The 12,126-nt window shown below is 50.0% G+C and overlaps 3 protein-coding genes across 3 annotated transcripts; 1 reads left to right on the top strand and 2 right to left on the bottom strand.

Moving 5' to 3' along the window:
- Positions 1 to 17: 17 nt before the first annotated feature.
- On the bottom strand, positions 18 to 851 carry QC761_0013760 (uncharacterized protein; the record flags this gene model as incomplete). The annotated part of the gene is made up of 2 exons (XM_062871962.1): positions 18 to 487; positions 686 to 851. The coding sequence occupies 2 exons, from the start codon at positions 849 to 851 to the stop codon at positions 18 to 20; spliced, it is 636 nt and encodes a 211-aa protein (XP_062737671.1).
- Positions 852 to 5,215: 4,364 nt separating this feature from the next.
- On the top strand, positions 5,216 to 6,082 carry QC761_112500 (uncharacterized protein; the record flags this gene model as incomplete). The annotated part of the gene is made up of 1 exon (XM_062874532.1): positions 5,216 to 6,082. The coding sequence occupies one exon, from the start codon at positions 5,216 to 5,218 to the stop codon at positions 6,080 to 6,082; it is 867 nt and encodes a 288-aa protein (XP_062737670.1).
- A 2,376-nt stretch (positions 6,083 to 8,458) lies between these two features.
- On the bottom strand, positions 8,459 to 11,425 carry QC761_112490 (uncharacterized protein). Its single transcript, XM_062874531.1, has 2 exons — positions 10,434 to 11,425; positions 8,459 to 10,374 (listed from the first exon to the last, which is right to left on the bottom strand). The coding sequence occupies exons 1-2, from the start codon at positions 10,721 to 10,723 to the stop codon at positions 8,967 to 8,969; spliced, it is 1,698 nt and encodes a 565-aa protein (XP_062737669.1). The 5' UTR covers positions 10,724 to 11,425; the 3' UTR covers positions 8,459 to 8,966.
- Positions 11,426 to 12,126: the final 701 nt, after the last annotated feature.

Here is a 12,126-nt window from a genome sequence, read left to right as displayed (position 1 = left end):
GTTGTCTCGGCGGCCTGTCAATTCACCTGTGGACCTGCCCCACGCGTGTAAGAGTCTGAATTGCGCAACAGAGAGGGCCCGGCGGTACATCGAGGAGGATGCATGCTCGGCAACGGGGTGCGACCAGTGCTCAACGGCTCGTAGACTTGGCCCATTTGGGCGACAGGCTTGGGAGCCAGTTGTCGAGGAGGCTCAGCCTGAGGCCGCTTCGCGGGACGGTTGCCCTTCTCAGCCTCATCGTCGTCCTCCAGACCAACAAAACGTACACGCTTCCGGGAGGCAGGCGGGGTTCCCCTTCCCACACGACGTCGGACCTGTCTAGCGCGCAGAGAGGTCCTCGGCTTCGGCGAGGGCTTTCTGATCTGCCAGTCACATTTTTTGGCATCGATGAAATGTGTGCGGTGCTGGGTATGCCAAATATTGCCCCTGGCGCAGCCCTCGCACAGCCGGACGGTGCATCCCTTGCCACAGCACTCGTGGAGAACGCCTGGGGAATGGCTATCGCAATAATCACACTTGTTTACTTTGCTATATAGAGGCTTCCAGGTTCGATGGGTGCGGTGAGAGTCGAGACCTGGCGTCACAGGAAGAGCATCGGGCCTTGGCGATCGAGGGGAATTAACAGGCGTGCTGGCAGGGACAGGGACAACTGGACTCTCGCCGCTGTTGTCAGGGGACTAGGAACCAGAGGCGTCGGTGTTGGCGGGGCCGGGAGTCGTAGGTAAAGCGGACAGAGCAGCAGCAATGACGGTGGCGATGTTGTCACTGGCGGCGGAACCGGGAGTGACAGGGGAGGCGGAGGAAGCGCCGTTAGCGGGCGCGGCCTCTGGGGAAGGGAAAGGGGTGGCCATGTTTCCCTTATTGTGGTAATGTATTTGAGGTGAGGTGGTTATGAATTGTGAAGTTGTGAGAAATAGTGTTGTTGTGAGGAGTGGTATTGTTATGAAAGAGAAAGGTTGGATGGGTTGGTGGTGAAGAGTAAGGTAGGTTGATAAACAGGCTGGGATAGATAGTTCGTAGAAGTTTGGTTGATGTATATAAGTTTGGAGTAAGTTTTTAAAAGGTTGAAGTTGAGGTGAAAATAAGAAGAGTTAGGTTGAATGAAGTAGTGAATAATATGGTGAAGGATATGGTGAATAATGTCGTGAAGGATGTGGTGAAGGATGTGGTGAAGGATGTGGTGAAGGATGTGGTGAAGGATGTGGTGAAGGATGTGGTGAAGGATATGGCGAAGGATATGGTGAAGGATATGGTGAAGGATATGGTGAAGGATGATGGATGTTGATGATAGGTGTTGTTGTGGGTGATGGGTTAGAGGGTGTTGGGTGTTGGGATAGGTGTTGTATTGAAGGGTATTTGGTATGGTGAAAGATGATATGGTAGAGAATGAGGTAAAGGATGGAGAGAAGAAAGATTGAGAGTTTTTGAAAAGATGGGACATAATATAAGAAAGAGGGAGGAGAAGAATGTAGAGGAGAGTGGAGCTGGGGTGAGAGTTGGAAAGGATGGGTAGATTATAGAGAATAGATAAGTTATAAAAGGTAAGGGAGTTATAGAGGATGTATGTGTTGAAAGGATATGTGATTGTGGGAAGTTGTGGTAGAGTTTTAAAAAGGTTAGGATATAATATGGAAAGGAATGTGAAGGAGGATAAGGTAGAGGTAGTTGGGGAAAGGGCTGTGAAGGTAATTTGTGAAAGATGGATGTGTTGTGAGGGGTAGGTGAATGTGAAAGGTCGGGTTAAGGATTTAAAAAGTTGGGGGTTTGGGATATAAATAGGTGAGTGGTGAAGGTGAATTGTAAAGGTAAGTTTGAAGGTGAATTGTGGAGGCGTGTTGTTTAGGAGAGTTGTTTAGGGGAGTTGTGGAAAGGTAGATTATGAAGGTAAGTTGTGAAGGATAGGTGAGTTGTGTAGGATATGTGAGTTGTGAAAGATAGGTAAGTTTGTGAAGGTAAGTTGTGAGGGATAGGTAAGGTAAGTAATGGATGTGAGAAGTTGGTATAGAGTTTTAAAGGCTGGGATACAGTCTAGAAAAGTTGGGAGATAATTAAAGGAAAGGTCGTGAAGGTGTGTTGTGAAGGTAGATTGTAAACGTAAGTTGTGAGGGATAGGTAGGTTATATAATAGATGTGAGAAATTGGGGTAGAGGTGTAAAAGGCTGGGATAAAGTCTTGAAAAGTGATTAAGGGAATAGTTGTGAAGATGAGTGGTGAAGGTGAGGTGTGGGAGTAAGTGAGGGAGGTGAACTGTGGGAGTAAGTGAGGAGGGTGAGTTGTGAAAGTAAGTTGTGAAGGTAAATTGTGGAGGATAAGTAAGGGGGGATAGAGGGATGTGAGATGTTGGGGTAGAATTTAAAAAAGCTTGGATAAAGTCTAAAAAAGGTTGGGATATGAAAAATAGGTGAGTGGTAAGGGATAGGTGAGTGGTGAAGGATAAGAGGTGGAGTGGTGGGGAGAGAGAGAGAGGCGCAAGGTAGCAGGTTAAATAGACACGGCGACCAGGACCTCCCACTTCACCATCCTCCTACTTCAGACTGCAAAAGAGCATGATGCCGTGTGGGTATTATTGTGCTTTGAGGGGTGATATGACGTGTGGGGGTCTGTACACCCAGGTTCGTCAGTGAATGATATCAAACATAAGATGAGCGTGAGCGTTTGAGCGGTTTAATTGTGGTATATTTGACGATGGCGAGCGGGGACCGTCTCTGCCTTTGTTACTCTAGACGGGCCCAGGCTGACTTCCACCAGCAGGTTACCAGTCGTTCCCTGCGTAGGGTGTATTCACCTCCATGACCTTCCGACATTTTGGGTGTTGATAGCAAAGACAGCCAAGAATGCACCTGTATGATTGCTAGATATCACAGGTCATTCTTCAACATCTTGCCAGCCATTTCCTGAAATCCCCCGTCCTCAGTGGGGTCAGTCGCTCCGGGATTGGAGACTCGCGGCATCCCAAGCAGACCTTGGGCTTTGTCATGTTGGCCACGCACGACCCGAAACATCAGACAACGAATGTCAACTGGCTCTCGATTTGCTTGAACTCCATGGCACCTGGTCGATCGACAACGGATTATCAGGCCGTATTCACTTGAGCTACTGACTTGGTCCGCATTCGGGCGCTCGGCATCTCCTCAACAAAAAGAAAGATCAGATGTCGGGTCATGAGCCATGTTTCTGTAGGACATGCAGCTTCTCGGGCCTTGATGAGTCTCCGGGACTTCAGATCGAGAGCAAACGACGCCTCTTGTAGCCGGTGCTGAGGCAAAGCCAACTGAAGGCGAGTCATCCTATGACGGGCCACAGAGCACGTCGTCATTCCCAGGCGCAGTCATTTCATGATCGAGTGCTTGAAATGAGACCGTTAAGGGCATGTGAGATGTGGCCTCGGCTCGCAACAAGCTATGGGCAATGCCGTGTGATATGCTCTCGAAAGAGAGGATCCCAGCTCAGTCTACAGTCTACCTAATGCCCAGAATCATAACTCAAAGTCTCAAGTGACAGGCAAGGCGATATCGCAAACATCACCTGGGCCACAGGGGAGGTAGAGATATGGAGATTGGCAATCAGAGCTGGGTTTGCTCAGCGAGGAACTGCGAATCGAATGCAATCTCGGGACCGGCCAGTGTGTGAGCAGAAGGCATTGGAAGACGAACATCGGTTGAAAGTCGTGATCGAGTGTTGGGGATCTGCAATGGCTGTCCCAAGAACATACCAAGGGAAGAAAAGGGACGAGAGGTTGAAGGGGATCACGTGAAGGATCACACAACTTGACGAGTCTCAAGTCCTCCTGCGTGCGTCGAACCAGAGAATGATCAAAGCGCACATGGATGGCTCCAGGGTCCCACCGCTGCCGGACTTGGCGAAGACCGTTTCTTCCGCCAGCCAATCAGTCCTGCATCCAACCCACCATGACACAAGCGTTGGACACTTTGCGTTAAATTGGGACCCGCCTGTAACGCGTCTTGGGCGCGTCTTTGCGCGTGTCTAACGCGTTTAACCCCTCGGTCGTTTCCTTTCCAGATTCTACGGAGTACTGCCCTGGCGGGATTCACTTTGGCAGAGGTGGTGGGCGGTGCCAAACTTCCCCAGGCACTGGAGCCGGAGCACCACATCCACAGGCAGCTGCATCTTCTTCAGATGACTAGCATCGTCTCTCTTACATATGCTCCTCGATACGTGGGGGGTCCAACCCCGCCTTTTGCCTTGTCTGTCAAGAAAGGCCGGTGAAGGAGAGAGCGAGAAGTAAATCAGATTGAAACGGCCTCACGGCGGGGTTTTGCCCTTCTGCAACGATGCCCTCCCCTGCCCTGCTTATTCAACCAAGTTGCAGAGCTCCTCGTGCTCCCTTTCTCTTCAACACTCCTGACGATCTCTCCAGAGAACTAGTCCCTTGTTTGCACCAATGTAGGGCAGGATACCACTCTCTCGGTCTCGTCTGGCTCCTTGAGCTGAGGTCAGAGAGGCCGAGGTGAAGAGATGAGCGTGTCCTCCAAAGCTCTGAGAGAAAAAGTACCAGCATGAGTAGAACATTGACGGTTCGGAGCGGGAAGAGGAGGGTGAGATATGGAATCAAAGCTCGCTCAATCTGTTTCCATAGCACTCAAGACCCTCCTCCGTTTTTGTACTTCTTTTGAGTGCTTGCATGAGGGCTGCATCTGGTGAAGACACCCTCCCTGATTGGTCTACCCGCCCTTCGGCAGCCTCTCGCAGTTTCTCTCACGCCCTCTGCCGGTCCCTGTCCGGGTTCTTGGGGATAGGGAGAGGGGGTCTGGGAGTGGTCGTCATGTGGCCCACCGTTAAGAACCGGCTACGGCCCCCTGCCATCAACTCCCCTGCCCGCCCTATCCCACTTCTTATTACAGGCGCATTATTCCTGGCCCGTCCATCACTCTCCTCACCTTCCTCACACCTTTTTTGTCCGACACCTCAACCGCCATCACCACCACCCCTAGTACCACGATCCGTATAGACCAAATCCCGTATCACTCGGTCACCAACACCGTCGCGCACTAGTTTCGCAAGGCAAGACTGCCTGTAACCCACAGCGCATTCCTCCTCAGACCTCCAGAGCTCTGGTCGCAAACCCAAACCGCCGTCCTCTTTCCCGGGTTCGGGTTCATTTAGCCACCGCCTCTTATATCGCTGCCGGCCCAGATCTGCCTCTTTGCCGCCCGTCAACCTATAGCCCGAACATCCTATCGCACAACAGAACACCATGTTGCTCCCGTCTGCGCTGGCATGCGACTCGTCACAACCGCCATTGACGCGCCTCCAGGCTTCTCTCCTTGCCTCTCCTCCCGCAAGCCCTCCACAAATATCCACACAAACCGCCGTTGGCAATATCTTCTCTACATGTCGTTCACTTCATAATCTGCTAGCCAGCCCTGCGCCACTTGCCCCCCAACCTCCCGCCACCATAGAACCCATCACTCCACCCACTACAACGCATGCGCAATTGCCTACACCACCACTCGCCCATGCGCCGGCCCCTCTGAAGCTCCGTCTGCGATCGCGAAAAAACGACACACCTTCCTCTTCCAGCGCGACCGATCCAACAACAGCCCCGCCCCGTAAGCGCATCGCGAAGCGCACCCCGGTGCATCCTTCCCGGGGGCCAAATAAACGTCGGCGCGCCGTGGACGATGACTTGGGGTGCGAGGAGGATACATCCAGCGATGTGGAACCAGAAGCAGAGGAGTCCGAAGAGGATCTAACACCGCAAACCCCCAAGCGCTCCCGCATAGCCCCCGAGGTCATCCCCTTGGGTCTCGAGAGGGGTGACTACCACTCTTTGCACCATAGCGGGCTATATGTCGACAATAACCCCACAACGAGCGAAGGGACTGATACTGTAACAGAAGGTGACGGGTCAAAATGGTCTGCTGAAGACGATCGAATCCTCGTCGAGCTTGTGTTAGAGAAATTGAAGCTGTCAAAGTCAGAGTGGCAGGACTGTGCGAGGAGTCTGGGGAAAGACAGATCTAGTGTAGGGAAAAGGTGGAAGAGTCTAATGGTAAATGGGGATGTTGGCCTGAAGAGGACGGGGTTGCGGAGAGGAAGGATACATGGTACCTGGAGGTGATCTTGTTATTTTCTTTTGTCAATGCTTGTGTAAAGATGCTTTGTTCGATTCTTCGGTGGGAGGTTGTATTACTCTGTACTTTTTTAGTCCAACTTCTACCCTCAGGCCGTGTTTGCCTGGTGGATAAGGTTAATGCAATGGGTGGCTCAACACAGGAGACCGGGATATGGCGTGTACACTTGATTTAATGCTTGGAGATGAGTTTCAGGAAGCAGGCAAGGAGTTACGGCGGGAATATGGGCGGTGGTGTTTGGGTTGGGTTCAAGTTAAGGCATCTTGATATATACTTCTCATGGCTCTTGTACGGTGGTGTGGCATGTAGAAAATGGACAAATCAAGCACCTTTGCCGTGCCTCTTCCCGTTTTGACAAAAAAGCTACCGCCATGGCAAAAAGAAGGCGGCTGGGAACCCGCATCACACATCACACCCTACTATTGTTGACGCTATTCACAACCACGTCGGCGTCAGGTACCCGGCCCATCCTACCCCCACGAAGGCTCGGCATAACGGTACATCAGCTTAAACCTCCGATCATTCAAAATAATCCTTTTCTTCAGTGTTTACGGCACTAACACCCACCGACTGATCTTCATAGTTCCACCACAGAGCTGCAGTCCATCCCGTTTTTATCAACCAACGATGAAGATTCTTCCGATCCTGGAGGCACAAAGTACCCACGACGCTTCGCTTTCCATTTTACCTTCGTTACTTGCCACACTGTGCAAGTTACACTCCCTCCAGCCTCTTGATCTGATGCTATCATCAACCTTATTTTGACTACATGCCCTGCGTTGTGGGATCAGGGAGCCACATCACAGAGCCGTATCACAGAGCCGCATCACAAGGACCGCATCATACAACCAGATTAGAGAGCCGCATCAACACCCAGGCTGCACATCTGCATCATGACTGCATTGTTCCCACACCACTCCACTCCAGAAATGGGCACCTTCACCCACATGCGCGCCCATCTTTACAATTTATACACATGCAACCTACGGCCCCCGGGGGCAATTGCTGACAATCCACAAAGAATTTTTGTCCACCGGTGCTTCCAGATGTCATTTCCACTGCAGCACGCATGATGCACTGTTCTTTTTGTTATTTAAGCAAGGGGGCCAAGGAGTAGCCAAGGTCACGCCCCCAGGAATAGGGCTAAAGGAGGAGCAAACAAACATGTTCCTGTTGCCAGGGCAATGAACTGTGCAAGTGAGTATGACTCCTGCATAAGCGGTTGTGAAATTCACGTTTTATGCTTGAATAAGAGAATTCTAGGTGAAAATGAAAGAGTCTTTCGATAGAGTTTTGATATCCAAGCTTTTTTATGAGCTGTCTGAGCTAAATTTTGACATAATCCGAGCTATTTTTCTTATAGTCTGGGCTACTTAAGCCCATAATATTTTTAAAAGACATCTTTTCTATTGATAGGTCTTTATAAAGAGTAAATAAGAATAGGCTTATTGCTAGGCAATGAAATGTGCAAGTAAATATAACACCTGCACAAGTGGTTCCGAAATGAATATGTTATGCTTGAATAAAAGAAGTCTTGGTGAAAGTTAAAGAGTCTTTGATAGAGTCTTGATTGAAGCGAGGCTCCATAAAGTTACGGGCGGGTGAAATAAATATGAAGCTGTAGCTGGAACTTTGCTCTGCTTACTATAACTAAAAGCTGATACAGGTAGGATTCTTGGTGACAAATAGCTCTCTGGATACCTATTTCCCCGATTCTTTATCTGCAGCATTTCCTCTTTTTCCGGAGACACAAACAGAGGACGAGAGGCAGGAGCAAAGCTCCTGCCTTCTATAGGCAAGCACAGTCAAAGGTATCTTGTCATATGATCCGAACTATGATTTGATTGTCCAAGTTCCTTATGTCTACTATATTTTAAAGACATCTATGAAACCTCAAGACACTTAAAATGTTGAGGATTTGTTACTTTTCCATGGCTACTGTCTGAAGTATCCTGCACTCTAACACGATAAGTAGTTGTGAAATGCATATTTTATACATGATAAGAAGAAATCTTGCCATGAATAAAAGGGCTTTTGATGGGTGCTTTTTATATCTAAGCTTTTTGAGAGACAGTCTGAGCTATTAATGCCTTTAGCATCATCACATAAAGACACAATAGTACACAGTCAAGATGACGGGTGCCAGATGATATATTAGGAGAACGTTTTATAGCTTGCGGCGGGCTACTTAATGTGCTGTAGTAGGTTCTGGTATAGCAGACCAGCGCGGTACCATCCAATGTGATGGATTGTGTGACGCTATTGACGAGAGCCAGTGCTAATTCTCTATTGGTTTTGTAATGTTATGTATGAAAGAGATACGCCAAGATATATGTGAAGAGATATGCGAAGAGATATGTAAAGATGTGACCATATGCGTGTCTCTTATTATGAACGTGACTGTAGTGTGTTATGACATGTGGTATGATACCTGGGGCGGTGTAAGTCGAGAGGCACTTGTGTACGTGGGCAAAAGGCACTGGGGTTGGGGCTTAATGTTGATGGAAATGTTGAAGGTGGCATTGAGGCAGGTGAATTTGTTTGATAAGCATCTGGCGTTGAATGTGCGAGTAGTAAGCAGACTCGAACTATAGTGCGGTGTTGAATGGGGCGGATGAGTTGGCGAAGAAGGTAGATGGGTTGGCTGTTGTAACTATTTTTTGACATGATCCGAGGCAGGGTCCAAGTGATAAAGAGATGAAGCCCTGACATCAAAGATATATGACCAAGGTAGGTTTAAAAGGATATGGCCTGGCTATTGCACCCACTATCCACGCTTCACAGAAATATAACCCAAAATTCAACAAAGAGAAAACTTCAGCTATCACAAATTGCTTCCGACCATCGTGAAAGACAAAAGGCAAAGCCAATCTACCACCCGTCCACCACCTTTAACCTCACAAACAACCCCTTCTCCGGCCTCGCCGTGAGCGTGCTCTTGATACTAATCTTCTCCTCATCCTCCTCCTCCTTATTCTCCAGCTCCATCTCGAACCTCCCAACCCACGTAGCCAACATACACGCAAACTCCGCCTTGGCAAACTGCTGCCCGATACAACTCCTCGGCCCATGCAAGAAAGTCAGGAACGCATAGTTCGACGTCGCCCCTCCACTGGCGGCACTCTTATCCGTCTCGTCCTTTGGCACCCAGCGGTCAGGTTTGAACTCCCTTGCGTCAGACCCCCAAAGGGCTTCGGACTTGTTGATTGCCCAAGGGATGATCATGAACTGAGTTCCCTTGGGTATGTGCCGGCCCTGGATCGAGGTGTCGCAGGCAGCTACCCGGATGGTGACGGGAGCAGGGGGGAAATACCGAAGGACTTCAGAGCAAACCGCGTTGAGATAGGTCATGGAGTCGATGTCGACGCTGGTGATTTCTTGGGAGGAATCATCTGCAAGGGAGGGGAGGCGGGAACGGACTTCGGCGCGGAGGCGGGATTGGATCTCGGGGTTCTTTGAAAGGAGGTAGATGGCCCATGTCATGGCAGACGCGGTGGTTTCGTGGCCGGCAGCGAGGAAGGTCATGAGTTGGTCAACAAGGTTATCGTCGCTGAAAGCACCGGATTCGATGGCGGTGGAGAGGATGTCGTCGCCGAGGGACTCTTTCCGTTCTTGCTTTTCTTTCTTGGCTCGGATGAGGTCATGGCAGACGTTCCTTATATAGCGGGCGGCTTCCAAAATGTCTGCGTTGCGTTGAACAGGAAGGAGTTGGACTAGACGGGCCGGGAAGATGAGGTTAAGCATACCGAGCGTTTGGCTTTGCTTGCTGGGAGAAAAAAGATTTTGGTAGGTCTGGTTGAGTTCGTTCCCTGGATCTGAGATGGCGCCAAAGTCACGACCGAGACCGGTGACTCCGATAATGTCGAGTGCAATTCTAGAGGCCCAGTTTCCGACCTCGACGACAGCCGTACGGCTTTCTTCTTGGTCCTTGGGTCCCGATGACCCGTTGGACTTCTTCTCGCTCAGGACTTTCTTGGTCAAGGCCTCCACACCCTCCTTGGATTTACTCCAAAAAATAGGATACAGATTCTTGATGTGGCGGAAGTGGAATGCTGGATTCAGATTCCTCCGCTGCACTTTATGTTCGTCGCCTTCAGCCAACAAAAGCCCGATACCGAGCTTACGGCCGATGAGCCATCGCCATGAAGAGGGCTTTTGGAAGTCATAGTTTTTGGTGGTAAGAAGCTCGGTCAATACCTTGGGGTTTGTAGGGAGCAGCCTCTCTTGGTTGAAGAGACCAAAATATCTAATCAGGCCGTCATTCGGGAGTGTGTTCACCCTGCATTAACAGTCAACAACCGATCGTACATGGGACGTTGTTGTAGAGAGAACACGCACCACTCAATCATAGGTTTCCCTGTCGGAAACTTCTTGATGATGGGGAAATGGCCAAAGAGCCAATGTTTGCCGTCAGGCGTGGGCAAGTCTTGAAAGGGAGAAAACAGACTATTGTAGAGAAAGAGTACCCATATAAGCCAGAAGGAGAATTGAAGACTCCAAAGAGCGAGAAATGACGGTACCAGGCTCCATTGGGGCCATATGGGTAGTTTGCCTGATGACGCCAGATACGCAGTCGTCAGGGAGACAACCGAAATGGAGCGGACAGGTAAGGTCCTGAAAAGATCCATTTGGCGAAGTTACTACTGCTATCGTGTGTTATTGTTGTGAGGGCGTTGTCGAAATAGCGGTAGGACTCAAGCACTTATTTGCTGGAAAGGTAAAATAAGAAAAAAGGTGGCTCAAAAGTGTTCGTGGATCCAGGATCGATATATTCCTGAGATGCTACCTCGCCGCGTCGCAGAATTCCCCGTGCCGTTCAGCCCCTTGACCTTCGGCAAATGCGATGATTGGCGAGGGTCTCTTTGCCTCATAGGACTCACCAGACGGATGTGCCGAACTGCGGTTGTGTGCATGTACATGCAGTTGCAGCCTCCCAAGTGCAAATGGAGCCATCCTGTTCAACGCCTGTCCTAGCGAGGAGTTCTTAACAGATATTGTCTTGATATGTCCGTCTTGCTCCGAATTCCGTCTGAAGTGGGAGACCACCGCTTGGTCTAGAGCGGTTGCTCCTTTCCAGCCTTGACGCCATTGGTATGGATTATGCCCCGGTTTCAGAAACACCATTTTGTCAACTCGAGTACAAGAGACATATCGCACGGTCTGGTGTGCTTCGGAGAGTGTTTGAATCGTCAAGGCTGGCGGCGTGGGCGAACAGTTTGTCCGGCCGGCCATCGTTTTGAGCCGGCTCCCGGGCACTTGCAACACAACCCACCAGAGGGGAATTCGGCTTGAAAACGGATCTGAGTCTCCAGAAAGTTGTTGTGTCCGCAATCATGTTGTGTTGGGACCTTGGCATCGCAAAATAGCCTTGTGATATTGATGAGGTTCCACTGCGAGCAGCGAACCCTAACCCTCTGGCCTACCCGGACATATGCTTTGGGTGGAGCCAGAGCTGGGGTCAAGAAAACTAAAAATATTTTCCTTGCTCTCTGCTTCAAATTCTTCCTGCAACAACCACCGACGTCCTGTGAAGCGAAACGCACCGCCCACCACCGGTCCAAATCTTTCGTTGCACGCAACCTCTCAATTAAACGAAACACGAAGCAATTGATACCGGCGATATACTCGAAAGAAAATATTGGGGCTGGCTGCTTGGGCGGTCGTTTCGGCGGAACATCAAGTAACCAACGAACGCAGCCAACAGTTTTGAAGTCAACGGTATGTTCCTCCCACTCTGCCTTATCTGCCTCAACACCAGCGCCCCTCAGGAGACAACACCAACAAGACTTCCATGATGATCTATGTAGCGCCTGCTACAACCCTTTATCTCAGTAATAGGAAGAGCCGTATGAACCCCCTCGTCGCCGCTGCTTTTCAACTCCTTTATTCGCCCATGTTTCCTAACCGGAGACAACGCTTGCATCGTCATATGCTTGCGGGGCGGGTGGAGGGGGGGCAGTTAGGGGCGGTGTGCTTGGTTATGCTTATAATCTGGGTTTCTGAAGAAAGTCTTTTGGTCTTGTTCCTGACT

The sequence above is a fragment of the Podospora bellae-mahoneyi genome, assembly GCF_035222275.1.
Source record: "Podospora bellae-mahoneyi strain CBS 112042 chromosome 1 map unlocalized CBS112042p_1, whole genome shotgun sequence".
NCBI classification, from domain to species: Eukaryota; Fungi; Ascomycota; class Sordariomycetes; order Sordariales; family Podosporaceae; genus Podospora; species Podospora bellae-mahoneyi.
The sequence above is the reverse complement of the archived record's forward strand: the minus strand, read 5'-3'. Positions and strand labels throughout refer to the sequence as shown.